Below are 16,978 nucleotides of genomic sequence, written 5' to 3'. Positions count from 1 at the left end.
TACCCAGGCACTCTCCTAGCAGTAGTCTAATGATTCAGTCAGTTTCCAGGTACTCATGTAGTGAACCATGCATTACCACATGGACTGCTTCAAATGTCTATGCAGTATGCATGCAGTCTTCTAACATACTATACACTTGTCTTTAACAGCTTCAATTCCCCAGTCAGTATCCATGTACTTCCAGCAAACACCCTGTCACTCCCCTTGCACTGTTCCAGTGACCTATTCAGTACCATGTAGTAATGCGTTCACTGCGCCACAACTGAAACACTAATAAATTCACCCAGGTATGCTTCTTGCAATAGTCTAATCATTCAGTCGGTACCTAAGTACTAATGGAGTGAGGCACGCCTTAGCACATGGATTGATTCAAACGTGTTTCCAGTATGCATGGAGGCCTCTAACTACCAACAGAATTGCCTTCAGACCTTCAATCTCTCTGTCAGTATCTATAAACTCCAATAAACACTGTCACTTTAATTGCACACCTCTACTGACTCATTTGGCACTAAGTACTAATCTATTCACTGCACTAGAACCCAAAAACTTAAAAAGATTCACCCAGTCAGTCTGTTTGTAGTACTCTAATGGTTGTCAGTACTCAGGTAGTTTTGCAGTGATCCAAGTGTTACTCTATGGACTGTTTCAAACGTCTATCCACTATGCATGTAGGTCTGTAGCCAGCTACACACTTGTTTTTTACACCTTCAATATCCCAGACAGAATTCATACAGTTTCCGCAAACACCCTGTCACTCTCCTTATACTTCTCCAGTGACTTATTCAGCATCATGTAGTAATGTATTTATTGCACTAAAATACAAATACTTATAAATTCATCCTGGCACTCTCCTTGCAATACTGAAAACATTCAGTCAGTATCCAAGTACTATTGGACTGAGACAGGCCTTAACATATGGATGGATTCAAACACGTATCCACTATGCATGTAGGTCTCTAATCACCTACACACTTGTGTTTCACACCATCAATATCCATGTCAGTATTCATACACATCTAGCAAACACCCTGTCACTCATCCAGTGTGTCTCCTTATAGTACTGCAATCATTCAGTCAGTTAGCATGTAGTCTTTTAGTGAGGTAGGCTTTAGGGCATGAACTGCTTCAAAGTAGTATGCACTATGCATGTAGTGTTTTAACCATCGTCACACTTGTGCGTCAGGGCTATAGTTTTTAGTCAGTATTTATATATAATGTGTTTCTACAGTAATAGAATAGTATACATTTGAAAGTTATTAATATACATTTATTTGTGATTCTTTTTTACAGATACTGTTTTTCAACGTTAAAATAGAGAAATCATGCAAAGAAAAGAACAGAGACAGGAGAATTACTTGAAGAAACATCAACCACAAGTATTGAATGAACAAGATAATGTGGCTAAAAAGAAAAAAATCTTCTGGTAAGATCACAAAGCAATTTATAAAAAATGTTTGTAGGACCAAACAGAATGTACAGAATGCTGAAACCTCTGAGAATGTTTCAACTGGAAAAAAAAAATCAAAATAAGAGGAAAAGCAAAAAAGCAAATGGACATTCAAAGGAGACAAAGTATGGTAAAAGAAGGCAAAATCAGTATAAGGAATTACGCAAAAAACATTTTAGTAGAGAGTAGTACATAATTTGCTGAAAGATGTGAAGAAATATAAAAAGAGAGCTCTATTTTATAAAAAGAAGAAGCATATTGAAAACATTGTTGAACAGGCTTTTGAAGTAAAAAGGAAACTATTCATGTTAGTGTTAAACAGAATTCGATCACTAGATAAACCAATCCATTTAATGAAGGCCAAAAGTAGGAGGAAAAGAGTAATTAATAGAAAAAAAATTGTGCTTTTTTTGGGGGGGGGGGGGGGGGGGGGGGGAGAATAAAAACACAGTTCCAGTTCAGAGCCTTTCTTTAATGAAGAGAGTTATTTACAGAGCAAAAAATTATTGTATGCAGTGGACACCAGTGGTAGAGGTTATGAGGTTAGAGATGGTTGTCCAATTGAGAAAGAGAAAATGGTTGAAAGAAATGCAGAAGAAGTGATAGCTGATGAAGTTCTAGGAAGACGTCCTAAACACACTGTGTAAACTTGGGATTGCAGTAGTATTTGTAGTGTACGACAAGAATCTATTGATAAAATATGTACTTTTTTTTACGAGCATATAGTAAAAAAAGTGTTAAACAAAAGATTAAGGTGTTGCAAGGACTAGACCCTTGCAGAGTGAGAAAAAATACTGGTTTGCAAGGTCATTCTTTGGCTTGTCTTTCTAGGAAAGTTTGTCAAAGTGTTTTTCACCATTTTAGGATGCTGGCAGTACATCATACTCAAATGCGGAAGTTAGTGAGAAGATTGTATTATGCAAAAAGTCCAGCACTAAAGTTAAATGAGTTGAACAGTGCTCTTTTGCGTGGGTCAGTATCAGATGTGAAGAAGGTTTGTGATGATATTGAGTTTTGTTACTTTGGTCCTCAGCAAGAGAGTGCAGAAACAGACACATTAGTAGAACAAAATGTTGAAGACGATATAGAACCCGTAATTACAAAAAATTGAGGATGAAATCACAAAGTTTAAGGTAATGTCAGGTGAAAGACCAAATGTTTCTTGTATTTGTTGTCAGCGAAGTCACTATAAAAATCAGACTAGGGGTGTCAATCTGTATTTAAAAAGTGAAATAGAAGATAATAAGAGGAAGGAATTTGCAACTTATTTGTTGGTAGAGGATTGTTTTGATTTGGGATCTGAGCAGCGTATTTACAAATATTGTTATAACAAATTAGATGAGAATAAAATGCCTGCTTGAGCTGTTCATAATAATCTAGAGTTGGTTGCTATTCCTCCAGAGCTGATAGATTTAAATACGTATGAGTCTATTCTCATTCAATGTGTGCACCCGCTTCAGGCTATTGTTCGTATGGAGCCTAAAACAGGTAAATTACCTCCATCAGAGTTACAAAGAGGATTGAAAGGAAGAGTTGTGTATTTACCGTTAGATTTAAAAAAATATATTGAAACTATTGGTGTAGACCATGCAGAAAATGAACCACTAGTCATTCTAGTTAATGGTGTTCCTACTAAGAATAAGAAAATCTGGCAAGAGTTAGTGGATGTTAGAAAAGTGCAAACGGCATCATTTTATCCGATAAAAAATAATGAATACTATAGAAATGTGTTTGTAGGAGAAGAAGAAATAGATTTAGCAGAAGATACTGAAATATTAAGTGGACAAATTGAAAAAGTGGACATGTCCAGATGTGAAGAACTCTATGAACATTACAGTGTACATCCACTTCATTCCAAAGAGGTGATGGGGAATACGATTGAGTTGTTCCAAATAAAAAAAGCAAGAGGAAGTCCCATGAGTGTATGTGAAGAGAGTTTGAAAGCTCGTTTCCCGCAGTTGTTTCCAACAGGAAAAGGTGGACGATATGATGAACGTCCTGTGCAGATTCCTGCATCTGAATATCGGACAACAAGATTATATGCAGAAGATCCAAGATTTCGACAATGTATCCCTTATATGTTTCATCTTCTGTTAGAAAGTGACTTGTCTGGACTTTCATATGCAGTAAATCACATTTTAAAAACTGGAATGCATCTGCAAAATGTAACTGAAAAGGATTTTATGGATAAAGTGCATCAGAGAGATGATCATTTAGAATCTCAGTTGATTAATCTGATGGCAAGTCAGCGTGGGACTAATGAATATTGGTACCGTCGTCATGGAGAACTGAAATGTATACTACGGAACTTGGGAACTCCTACATGGTTTGTTACACTAAGCTGTGCTGAGTATGCTTGGGATGATTTACTTGAATTTCTTCAAGAGGCAAATTCCAATATAAAAAATATTGAATACAAGACACCTGGAGAATCGTGCTCTTTGGATCCTGTTAATGCATGCAGATATTTCAATCATAGATTTGAAGCTATGATGTCTTTCATCTGCAATAAAAAGAATCCTCCTCTTGGAGAAGTTGTGGATTTCTTTTGGAGAAAGGAGTATCAAGCAAGAGGTGCTCCTCATATACATATGTTATGGATGAAGGACGCCCCCAAATTTGGAACAGATTCAGATGAAATTGTTTTGTCTTTCATTGAAGATTATGCCACATGTGCTGTGCCCAATAGCAGAGAACATAAAAACTTAAAACAACAAGTCTTACGATTCCAAAGCCATAGGTGTGGAAAATACTGTTGACGAAAGTCCAAGTCAAAGGATAAGTTCTAAACCAAATGACGTTTTGGATTTCCACGTCCTGTTTTATCCAAAGGAAGAGTGAACAGTTTTATGTCAGCTATGCGACATACCATCACAAGAAAGTCTCCGAAAAATACCTACAGCTTAAGAAGAAGCGAAGAATCAAAATACATTAATGACTACAATCCAGTTATTTTATCCATGTGGAACGCTAACATGGATATTCAGTATGTTGCGGACAATTCCATTGCTGTTGCTCGATATGTAACATCCTACATTACTAAATCAGAAAAGACGGAATTGAAAGAAATGTGGGAAGAGATTTCTCACGAGAAGACTAAATAAGAAATTATACAGTTTCAGTTTGAAGATGTTATCGCATCGTGAAATTGGAGCATATGAATGTTCAGATTGGTTATCATCTGCAATTCTATATTCCAAAAGTAGAAGAATCATTTGGGTGAGTCTAGGTCTTGCAGGAATGCGAAATCGAGTACTGAAATCTGTTCAAGAAATTGAATATTTAGCAAAAAAGAACCAGAAAGTACAGATATTTTTAAAACGAATATGTTGGACACATATTACCCAAACAGAACTCATCATCTTGAGAACATGTGTCTCTATGAAGTGCTGCAAAACTACACTTTTAAACGGAATACTACAGAGATCATCAATGATGGAAAATATGCAGTGATTGGTTCCGAAGGATGTCTGGTGAAACAAAGGAAATTTAATTAATCACAGGAAACTGAGTTGCGACACTGCTGACAAAAGGGAATTTTACTATTTAGCCCTTTTGCAAATGTTAAAACCGTGGCGTTCAGAACTGGAATTACTTGGAGATATTCAGAGCTATGAAGATTAATTTAATGCTTGTGAAGATAGCATACAATGCAGAGCTTTTGCAAATTATGTGAAAATGTTGAATGATGAAATTGATCAAGAAGCTACAATTGCAGCTGAGATTGCTAGAGACAGTTCTCAAGACAGTCAAAGTTCTGCTGCACTGAGTCAAGATCCACTTGGACAACCAATTGTTGAAAATGAAGCAGCAACTGCCATGAATGAGGTGGAAACAGCAATGTATCAAGCTCAAGAAGATATAATACAGTTAGGAAACTTGGAAGAACAACTAAAGGTTGAACAGAAACAAATATATCAACAAGTGAAAGAGCAGATTGATCATGAATTACTTCGTGTAAAGAAAGGGTGCTCATGTACATCATTTCAACCTATCCGAATGTATGTGAGTGGTCAAACTGGAACAGGAAAAAGTTTCTTAATTAAAGTAATTACAAGTTATCTGCAGAAAACAACTAAGTCGCATTTGTCTTGTGTAGTCACTGCTCCAACTGGGTTGGCAGCACATAATATTAAAGGAATTACTTTACATCGTTTACTAATGCTACCAGTAGAGCATGAGAACAAATTGGAATACCACAAGCTATCTGGAGAAGCTTGTTGTGAAGTTTCAAGAGTCCTGAAAGAAAATGAAACTTCTCATTATTGATGAGGTAAGCATGGTCTCAAACTTGATGCTTGCCTTTGTGCATTTAAGAATGGAGCAAATTCTTCAAACAGAGTACGACGTGTTATTTGGAGGAAAACACGTCATCGTTTTTGGAGATCTACTGCAACTGACTCCGGTAAAAGGACAACCGGTATTTAATACACTTGCACATGAAGATACCAGAAAGTCTCTTGGTAGTGTTGGTAATGTGAACATTTGGACTTATTTTGAATACAAAGAACTGACAACAAATATGCAACAGGCAAATGATGCTGAATATGGAAGTATTCTTCAAGATGTAAGAATTGGAATTCTTACAGAACATGGCAAACAAGCTTTGGAGAGTCGATTACTTTGCAAGGTGTTTCCAAATGAAAATGTAGATCCTGCAAAAGTGTACATGAAAATTGCAGAAAATACATCGGTGATCTGCTTAATGCCAACACTGCGCGAGTCATACGAAGAACTATTGAAACTTGAAAATGAAGAAATTATAAAAATGTAAGCCATCGATAAAATAGCGCGTGAAGGAATCACTATTATTTTGACGGGAAAGTTGAAAACAAAACTGGATTCTTTAGAAGAAGAAAAATTTCAAACAGCTGGTTTAGAAAAGACACTATATGCATGTGTAAACTGTCGGGTAATTTTAAGGCGTAATTTGGATGTAGAAAAAGGTTTAGTTAATGGCGCAATGGGTAAAGTAGTGGATTTTGTTAATTATCAGAAAAAAGAAGGAATTGAATTTTTAAAAATTAAATTTGATCAGATTGAAGAAGTTAAAGAAATTGGTCGTTGTTCAGTTCGTTTTTTGCTTGTTAAAGATTTATAGGTCTGTAGGAAACAATTTCCATTTTCTCTGGCATATGCAGTGACTATTCATAAATCTCAAGGATTAAGTGTAGACAGTGCATTGGTGAACACTGGATCTACCGTATTTAAAGGGGGTATGGCATATGTTGCTTTGTCGCGAGTCGGGACATTGTCTGGTTTGTTTTTGATTGATTTTGATGAGACAAAGGTTACTGCAGATGCAAACTGTGTAAAAGAGTATAATCGGTTAAGAAGGGTGTATGCTCCAAATTTAGGTCAACATCCTGTATTTGAAAAGCGTGTGGTTGGTCGAAAAAGAAGGTTTGAGAATATCTGTTTTGAAGGTGTCGAGAAGGGAAAAGAACAAGATAATGTTGTGATTGCAAGTAAAAAGAAATCGTACACTGTTAAAGAGATTGTTGGTTATCTGTTTGAAAATAGTTCAGGTGTCAACTGCTATGCTAATGTAGTGGTCAATGTTGTTTTTTATCTTGAAGGTTTGCAAGAACAAATTATGCAGAATCGGCAAAAAAGATTTTGTTCTCTGTTGCATTCCGTTTATGAAAAATTGACAACAGATACCAGTAAAATACAATCTGTTTCAGATGTTCGTAATCTTTTGGATGTGTGTTCTGGTCCTACACAATTTACACAAAATATCCAACAAGATGCTCAGGAATTTTTAATGTTTATGCTTACCATTTTTGAAAATGAAGGTGTAGAAATAGAAAAACGTTTTGGCCTTTCTTACAACTGGGAACATCATTGTGAAAATTGCATGTAAACATGTACCACTAATGTAGACACTGAAAGATTTCTATATTTAACATTATAAGGTCTGTAAATCAGTGTCTTTCAATAAATTAGTTAAAGGTGCAAATCAAAACATGCAGTGCAGCCAATGTAAATCAGAACGGTTATACACATTTTTAACAAAATATGGACAGTACATAATTTTAATGATGCAACGTTGTACAGCTGATGGAAGAAAATTGGATACTTTAATAAAGCAATTTGTAGCAACACAACTATCAATATCAGAAAGGACTTTGGTAGCAATTGCAATAATTTTCCATGATGGTCCTTCCACAACATCTGGACATTACACTGCCTATCTAAAATGTGACAAAGGCTAGACACTTTGTAATGATTTCCAGTTGGTTTTCAAACAACGTTTGCCTAGGGAATTACAAAATTCCTACCCAATATTTTAAAAGTCAAAGTTTTAGGAAGATAATTCACTCTGAGGAATTTAATATTATAATTTAATAGGACTACCATTGGACAATTTACATAAAAAGGAGTGCAAAAATACCATTTGGCCTCAAGGAAAGGTATATGTTGGATTTTTGGACTCTTTTGTGCTCATTGACTCGGTAAATATTTTAAAGCGACAACATTTACAGTTTTTAGAAGTTAAAGTTATAAAATTTTGCTAGCCGTAAGCATTTCATATATGTGTTATTTGTATTTTCTGGTATTTTACTGAGAATAGCATGTTGGGTTTTTTTAAACAATCTTTGATTGTTTTTTTTTTTTTGCCCGCTGTTAAGTGACTAGTACGATTGAAATCACTATTTTTGGTGAAATTCAATATATTCTGAGAACAGCAAAAAAGGCAAACAAATTACTTTGTCGAAATTATGATGTGTTGTAAAAAATGTATTATTACATGTTATATTTTTTCTTTTCTTTCACAGATCCTAATTCTAAAATAAGCAATTTACCTCAAATTACATTACAAAAAAAATCTGAAAAAAAATGTGTACCATTTTTAATTTCTATTACTGTGAAGGTAAGTTTAACTAAGTATTAATGTACAGAATGGGCAGATCTGCAAGAAGCTACAAAGTTTCAACACGTTTTTAAAAACACTCTGTTTATACCTATGTAGTTTTGAAATCTCTCGGTTATCGGATATCATGTGACCTCCAAAAAGTGGTTCATAATATTTCCCATTGTACCTATTGAAGGACCGCAATCATTTCAATCATTCTTCTTTGAGCATCTTTGCAGACCAAACTCTGTTTACCTTCTATCATTCGCAAGCAATTTTAAAAAATGAAATATGTCACTTTAACAGTTATTGCGCAAGACACTTTCATCTTTACAAAGAGAAGAAAAGGCACTCCGTGTACTTTTTCTACTCCATGTAAATACAACCTCATCATACACACCACTTTGCGTTGAAAGGGTGTTCTATAAGTGTTGTTGTGCCTGATTGCACTGAATACTCATAGAACAATACACATCTCCAGATTTATCAGAAATCATAAATCTCTTTTGTAGGTTTTGTGAAACCTACAAAATAAAAATATTTTGGTTCTCACCACTCAGTTTTAACTTCACCACACTTTTTCCTAAATTAGCTTATTGTTTGCGCTGCTGTTTTCTCACTCCTCTCACCGCATAATGGACTAAAAAGGATCTCCTTTGTATACAGCCTCATCTTTACATATAACATCCCTGGACTCCTCCCTCACAGTGAGGGGGTTGTAGCCCTCGGTGGAACTAGGTTTTTCCATCGGGAGAAAGAACTCCATGATGAAGCATGTCACCCAGGGTGAGTGAGGGTTCCAGTCCTATAAAGGGATTTTTCCTAGTGGGAGTTTACCGTAACTAACCTCTGTCACTTGTGATAATTGTTCACTCTTAGACCCAAGTTAAGCTCTACAGATATCCTTGCACCATGGTGCAAGGGTGCCTGTGTCACCACATGGCTGCAGTTTACGTACATATGTTGCATCCCTGTGTTTCGGAAGTACCACAGCACACTGCAGTTAAAGAGCTTACTGTGTGATGCTGCAGCACTTCCCCATAGTTCTGCACTTATACATTCACCATATACTACTAATGCATTTGTTCAGTCAATTACGTACTACACATACATTCATCTATACTTTCACACACTAACAAACCTATATAGCTCTTTTTTTTAAACCAGGAAAGTTAGTTCTTAGAAGAACTTTTTTTTTCTTCTTTTTTCTTTTATATTTTTTTTGTTTTTTTCAACGATTTTGTGATTTTTTTTTTTAAACAAAAAAGTGAACTTTAGGAAAAAAATATATATATTTAGCAGTGATGGTTTCTCTTAAGCTCAACGGACTGCTCACCGTAACAGCAGTTTGTTGCATTTAATGCAACTAATTTTAAGTTGTCCAAATTCGGGACATATATCTGGGTGAACAACAGTTGGCGGTGCTGTAGATGTACTTACCACTGCTGGCGGAGGGTTGTGACGCATTCTTCTGCATTCTTCCCTTGCCAGGTTGATGGGGTGGAGAGTCCTGAGGTGTTTCATCATGCTTGCAATCCCGCAAGAGTATTTTTTAGTTGGATCTCCCCTTGATAGGACTCTCTGGCAAATTTTGCACGTCACCTTCGTTGCATTTGTCTTGGTTTCTCCATCAGGAAAGGTAAAAAATGTCGATACCACTGAACTATATCGGCGAGGAGCTTCTGGAAGAAACCCATCATCTGAAGAATGTTCTGAAGCAGATGGTGCTTGCTGTCCAGAAGCCATTTTCTTTAGAATAAAAAGAATGGTAGCTGTGGAAATGTCCCAAAAAAAGTTCTTCTCTGCAGAGAGATGCTCCTCCAAAGAAGGTCAAAGAAGAATGATTGAAATGGGTGGAGTCTTACAATAGTTAGAATAGGAAGTGTAGTGAACCAATCAAATCTCTTTTTTTCATGTCACATGGGATCCGCGCACCGTGCGCTTACGCAGCACGCACCCAGCGACCATCCGCGAAATTGAATTTAAAAGGAATATAGGATTAGAAGTAAAAATGTATTACTTTTATGAGTAGTCTAGAGTTTGTCTCAATTAATATTCACATGAAATACATATATATATGTTTTATTAAATGTAAAATATTTTGCGGGATTCGCGCACCCTCCGCATCATACATGCACATGACGCATCGCGGAAGCGCGAGAGCATCGCGTAACGTGCATCGTACGCGATGTGTATAAGCTTGGAGTCGCGTACCGGTCGCATTGCAATCGCGCACCACACATGTACCCAACGCGGTATGCGCAGAGATCGAGAACGGTGCGCACAGGGTGCGCGAATCCCCCCCAAAATTGAAAAATAAATAAAAAATAACGTTTTGAAAATATAGTTTAAAAAATATTTAAAATTTTTTTTACAATTTAAAAAAAAAAACAACAAATCTTTAATTCTTAAAAGAATTAATTGAAAAAATAAGTTACAAAAATGGTGATTAAAAAGTATTTTAAAAAACATAATTAAAGGAATTGACACACAAATAGAAAAATTTAGAAACCCAATGAAAATCATTAAACATCATAGCTTTAGAGATAAGTTATAGATAGGAATTAGCATTTAAAAAACCTTTGAAATTCACTGAAAAATGTAATATGTGACGTCATCAGCAGTGCACTGCGGGGGCGCGAGTTATAGTTAGCTGAACTAACTATAACGGGGGAATTTCTAGGGTTTTGTACGAGGGAAATGTCCAACTAACTATAACGCCCCTGAAACCTATGTTTTTTTTTGGTGAATTTCTAAGGTTTTTTAAATGCCAATTCCTAACTATATCGTGCATGAAACCTATGGTTTTTTCAGTGATTATATATATTACATATATATATTATTAGTATCGCCTTTTCTTTGGCTTCTGCAGCAGCCAGTGATTATTGGACAGTATCCAAATTGGGAACTCTATCACTGGAGTCTTATGAATCACCAAGATTATTGTATCTGTAGAAACTTCTAATCGCAGATTCTGTAGTTTTGAATTATCTCCAGGCATTAGACTGGATCAGGAAGGGTTTCATGAGCAGTACCTCGGTGTGCCTGTAGGTGGCATCATTCGGATCCGCATGGTGCCGTTGTCTGCATCACATGACTTAAGCGGGACCTGTATAGGCACTTCCACAGCGCACTGACTTCAGTTGTTTTCTTTCTGCATAGACTTGGAGAAGAGATACCCACACCCACATATATATATATATATATACACTTTTAAGGGTTAATATACATGTATGTAATACTTCACAAATAATCAGACTAAGTTTCTCTTCAGGAACCCAACTATAAGATTGTTCTGGAGTTATAATTATTAAGTGCAGCTTTGTTTTCTGTGATGAAACAGTTCTGTTAACATAAATACATATTTCCTTTACTACTAAACTTGCAGACAAACCACCAACTCACCTGATGTTTCATGTAATGCTGCATATACGGTGTTCCAATTCTGACAACTTTGAGGCAGAAGGGGCAAAGCAAGGCTTTTGTATTTTCATGAACTGTTCTAAAGTGGCTTTCTACATCAGAGAACAATGACGACCTGTAGCTACACACCTAATAAAAAAAAAAATAACACTTTGATACATTAACTGAAATGAAGTTGCACAAGTAAAGTTGCACAAGTGGATTACTTGAGAGTACCTGGCAAACATATGGCATTTCACCTGGCTTGTGATTATCCTTCATGTGTTGTAACAAAACTTGCTCATTATCATAAGATAATTCACAAATTTTACATATTGCTGAAAACAAAAAACAGGAAAATGATTAGTTGAATATTTCATAAAATTGATTTCAATATATTAATTGTAAACATGTCTTCATAAAACAAATCATATGGGGCCCATCTAGGAGTGACGGGTGGCCACTGTGGAGGCCATTCTTGCAAATTTGTAACAGAACTGACAGAACTTATGGCCATGGTGGTGAAGAGAACCAATTTAAGGATGTTTAAGGTCTTTCCCCCTTGGACAAAAAGTAGGAATGTATTGTGACGTCCAGCATTAAAAGGAATATGCTACTTACCAGTATGCATCTGTTCTTGGAATGTAGAGCTGCAGAGTCACACACTGAGGATAAGATCGCCATCTGGTGTTGGGCTCGGATGATTGCAGGTTGTTGTTGTCTTCGGAAGAAGCCTTTGGTCACGAGGTTGGTGACTCCTCCCCTGGACAACAGTGCGCATGGGCATCCACTCCATCGTCAGATTGTTTTTTCGCCATGATGGGAAAAGATGGAGTGTATAGGAATGAAAGAAAGGATGTCCATGTGTAATGTCTAAGTAAGACAGATGCTGGAACAGATACAGGTCCCGGGGAGGCGGGCGGGCGTGTGTGACTCTGCAGCTCTACATGCCAAGAACAGATGCATACTGGTAAGTAGCATATTCCGTTCGAGGCATATGAGCTGCAGATCACACACTGAGGATAGATTATACAGCAGTGCTTCCCCTTAGCGGTGGTCGCCTGTATCTGTTGCAGCAGTTTGAAATAAAGTTTTTAGGACAGCCTGGCCCACTGAGGCCTGTTGTTTGGCCTGCACGTCAACACAGTAGTGTTTAGTGAAGGTATGCGTGGTAGACCACGTGGCTGCCTTGCAAATGTCTTCTAAGGGAATGTTACCTAAGAAGGCCATAGAAGCCCCTATTTTACGCGTGGAGTGCGCCCTAGGGGGAACTGTAAGTGTACGTTTAGCCTTTTGGTATGCATTTAACTATCCACCGGGCTATACCGGATTTGGAGATGGGATTGCCTTTATGTGGTGGTGCGAAAGCAACAAAGAGTTGTTTTGTGTTTCGAAAAGGCTTTGTCCTGTCGATGTAATAAAGCAAGGCTCTTTTGACATCTAAGGTATGTAGGGCCCTTTCAGCTACGGAGTCTGGGTTTGGGAAAAAGACTGGTAGCTCTACTGATTGGTTAAGGTGGAAAGGGGAAATCACTTTTGGAAGAAATGTAGGGTTTGTCCTAAGAACCACTTTGTTACGGTGTAGTTGTAAGAAAGGTTCCTCTAGTGTAAGGGCTTGTATTTCACTTACTCTGCATAGGGAAGTGATTGCGATAAGGAAAGCTACCTTCCATGTTAGGAATTGTAATTCACATTTGTGCATAGGTTCAAATGGGGGACCCATAAGTCTGGTTAGAACCACATTGAGATTCCACACTGGGGCAGGTGGCAATCTTGGGGGAAGAATTCTTTTGAGACCTTCCATAAACGCTTTGATGGCTGGTACCTTAAAAAGGGACAGGTGTTGCCTATTTTGCAAGTAGGCTGCCAAGGCTGCTAGGTGTAAGCGTATAGAGGAATACGCTAGATTGCATCTTTGCAAGTGTAGTAGATAGCAAATGATGTTTTGGATGGAAGCATCCAATGGATGTATGTCATTATTAGCACAGTAGATGGCAAATCGTTTCCATTTTGCGGCATAACATGCTCTAGTAGTAGGTCGTCTAGCTTCCTTTATGATATTCATACAGTCTGGAGGGAGATTGAGGTATCCGAACTCTAAGACCTCAGGAGCCAGATCGCTAGGTTCAGCGTTTGAGGATCTGGGTGTCTGATTTCTCCATGGTTCTGGGTTAATAGATCCGGGGAGAGGCGTAGCCTTTGATGTGGAACTAAAGATAGTTCCAGAAGTGTGGTGAACCACGGTTGACGTGCCCAAGTGGGAGCTACTAGTATTAGCGTTAGCGACTGTTGTTTCAGTTTGCGTACCACAAATGGAACTAGTGGGAGAGGCGGAAAAGCGTACGCAAATCTGCCTGACCAGTTCATCCATAGGGCATTGCCCTTCGACTGTGGGTGTGGAAACCTGGCGGCGAAGGTTGGGCATTTTGTGTTTTCGGGAGTGGCGAACAGGTCTATGTCTGGTTGTCCCCATTTTTGGAAGAAGGGGAGTAGAACCTTGGGGTGTAATAACCATTCGTGGATCTGCTGCGTGTGGCGACTTAGGAGGTCGGCCACTTGATTGTGGATCCCTGGGAGATGTTCTGCTAACAGGTAGATGTTTTGGGGAATTGCCCATCTCCAGATTTGCTGTGCCAGTTGGGACAGTTGGAGAGAATGTGTCCCTCCCGGTTTCTGTATATAATACATTGTCGTCATGTTGTCTGTGCGTATGAGGACAGTTTTGTTCGTTAGGTGTACCTGAAAGGATTTTAGTGCTAGGAACACTGCTAAGAGTTCCAGGTGGTTGATGTGGAGCAGTTTCTGTTGACTGGTCCATCTGCCCTGAGTGGTATGGTGAAGGAGGTGGGCTCCCCACCCTGTGAGAGATGCGTCGGTAGTTAGCACAACTTGTGGAAGAGGCTCTAAGAACGGCCGCCATTTGGACAGGTTGATGGTGTTCCACCATTTCATTGAGCGAAGTGAGCGACTGTCCACCAACACCAGATCGGTAAGTTGTCCGTGAGCTTGGTTCCACTGTTGTGCTAGACATTCCTGTAAGGGACGCATTTGAAGTCGTGCGTGTGGGACTATGGAGATGCATGACGCCATCATGCCTAGGAGCTGCATGAACACTCTTGCTGGAAGAGATGGATGAGTTTGAAATTGAGAGATGAGATTTTGTATACTGGCTATCCTGGCAGTGCTGGGATAAGCAATGGCTTTGGAGGTATCTATGGTTGCTCCTAGATACTGATGTAAGTGGGAAGGTTGGAGATGGGATTTGGGGTAGTTGATAGTGAATCCCAAATTGTGGAGAGTTTGAATCGTGCGATGAGTGTGGAGAACGCATTTTTGGTGAGTATTGGCTTTTATGAGCCAATCGTCCAGATAGGGGAAGACATGGATCTGTTGTCTTCTGAGGTGCGCCGCCACGAGTGCTAAGCACTTGGTGAACACTCTGGGTGCTGTTGTTACTCCGAATGGGAGAACTGTAAATTGATCGTGTTGCCCATCTACCACAAATCGTAGATATTTTCTGTGAGCGGGATGCATAGGGATGTGAAAGTACGCGTCCTTGAGGTCCAACGTGGCAAGGAAGTCTCCCTGTTGTAATTGTGGGAGGACTTGTTGGAGGGTCGTCATATGAAAATGATCCGAATGTATATACTGGTTTAGTAGTCTGAAATCCAGTATGGGCCGTAATGTTTTGTCCTTTTTGGGAATGAGGAAGTATAGAGAATACACCCCTGTTCCCTGATGTTGAAGAGGGACTGGTTCTATCGCATGTTTTTGTAACAGGGATTGAACAACTTGTTTGAGGAGAGAGAGATGATGTGAGGACATTGGACGTTGTTTGGGTGGTATGTTTGGGGGGGATTGTATGAGTTCGAGGCAGTAGCCAGACTGGATAATTTGTCTTACCCATCTGTCTGTGGTGATGGAAGTCCAGACAGGTAGGAATTGTTGGAGCCGCCCCCCCGACCGGAGTGGAATGGTCTGGGGGGAGTGGTGGCGAGTCACTGTTTGGTGGCTGGGGAGGTGCGGGTGTTGTTGTTGTTGCCCCGCCCTTTGTTATTGTTTCCCCTATAACCTCCTCGGAAATATCCTCTGTTAGGGGATGTTTGGCCAGAATTTTTAAAGGTGGACGTGGTCTCAGTTGCCATGTTTTTGGAGCCTCCTCTATAAAAGGAGCGACGAAAGGAACGCCGGTTTTGAGGAGACTGCAGTGCTCCCATAGACTTGGCAGTCTCATTATCCTTCTTCATTTTTTCTAATGCAGTGTCCACTGCAGGGCCAAATAACTGCTCTTGGTTGAAAGGTTGAGCTAGAATTGCAGTTTGAACCTCCGGTTTAAAACCGGAAATACGGAGCCAGGCATGTCGTCTGAGTAAGACGCTAGTATTGACCGCCCGAGAAGCAGAGTCTTGAAGCCTGTTTCAGTGCCGACAGTAGTTTTTTCGGTGCCGAAGGTGTTATAGGTACAATCACATGAGGTTTGCTCGAGTCCGAGCCACCTACAGGCTTAGATGTCTTCGGAGCCGGGCCCGAGGGCGGGGCTTCTGAAGAGGATTTCCGGTCGCGACTGGGCCCAGCTGGCGGAGTCTTGACCAATGTCTTTTTGGATGGGGCAGGGGCAGGGGGGGGTGATACTCACACGCTGCCCTGGAGTGATGAGGTCATCGGAATCGTCGGCCTCGGACACGATCTCGAGAGCTTCGGTGTCATCTTCAGGAACATCCTGAGCAAAGATGTCCTCCGGTTCTGGAGCTGGTTTGGCCATAATATGGCGTCGAGCTCTTCGGTCCCGGAGGGTCTTCTTGGAACGGAAAGCGGCACAAGCTGGACAGGTCGATTCGTTGTGTTCCGGCGACAGGCAGAGGTTACAAACCTCGTGGTGGTCACTGTGGGGGAACTTCGCTCCACACTGGGGGCATTTTTTAAAGGGTGTCCTGTCCATCAGCCGCTTCCGGAACCGGTCCGAGTTGATTTTGTTGTCGATGGAATTAAGATTGAACAATTAAATCGATTGCTGGAAGTTTTCTGCTGGAGCGGAAAAAGTTCATCCGAACCCAATGGCGGAAAAAAACAATCTGACGATGGAGTGGATGCCCATGCGCACTGTTGTCCAGGGGAGGAGTCACCAACCTCGTGACCAAAGGCTTCTTCCGAAGACAACAACAACCTGCAATCATCCGAGCCCAACACCAGATGGCGATCTTATCCTCAGTGTGTGATCTGCAGCTCATATGCCTCGAACATGTCATTTCTTTTTTACATTTTCTTTTTAA

The 16,978-nt window shown here is 39.4% G+C and overlaps 1 protein-coding gene across 11 annotated transcripts in view; it reads right to left on the bottom strand.

The window, feature by feature from the left end:
• ZNF280D (zinc finger protein 280D) overlaps nucleotides 1-16,978 on the bottom strand; it is an 896,727-nt gene that overhangs the window by 641,989 nt on the left and 237,760 nt on the right. For all 11 annotated transcript variants that reach the window (XM_085644120.1, XM_085644117.1, XM_085644119.1 and 8 more), the window contains 2 exons: nucleotides 11,946-12,046; nucleotides 11,712-11,858 (listed from right to left, as the gene is read on the bottom strand). In XM_085644120.1, coding sequence (XP_085500246.1) covers nucleotides 11,712-11,858; nucleotides 11,946-12,046 — 248 coding nt within the window. The remainder of the gene's footprint in view (nucleotides 1-11,711; nucleotides 11,859-11,945; nucleotides 12,047-16,978) is intronic.

This window comes from Triturus cristatus, chromosome 3_1 (genome assembly GCF_964204655.1).
Source record: "Triturus cristatus chromosome 3_1, aTriCri1.1, whole genome shotgun sequence".
Lineage (NCBI taxonomy): Eukaryota > Metazoa > Chordata > Amphibia > Caudata > Salamandridae > Triturus > Triturus cristatus.
Note: the sequence above shows the minus strand (reverse complement) of the source record. Positions and strands in the feature narration are given on the sequence as shown.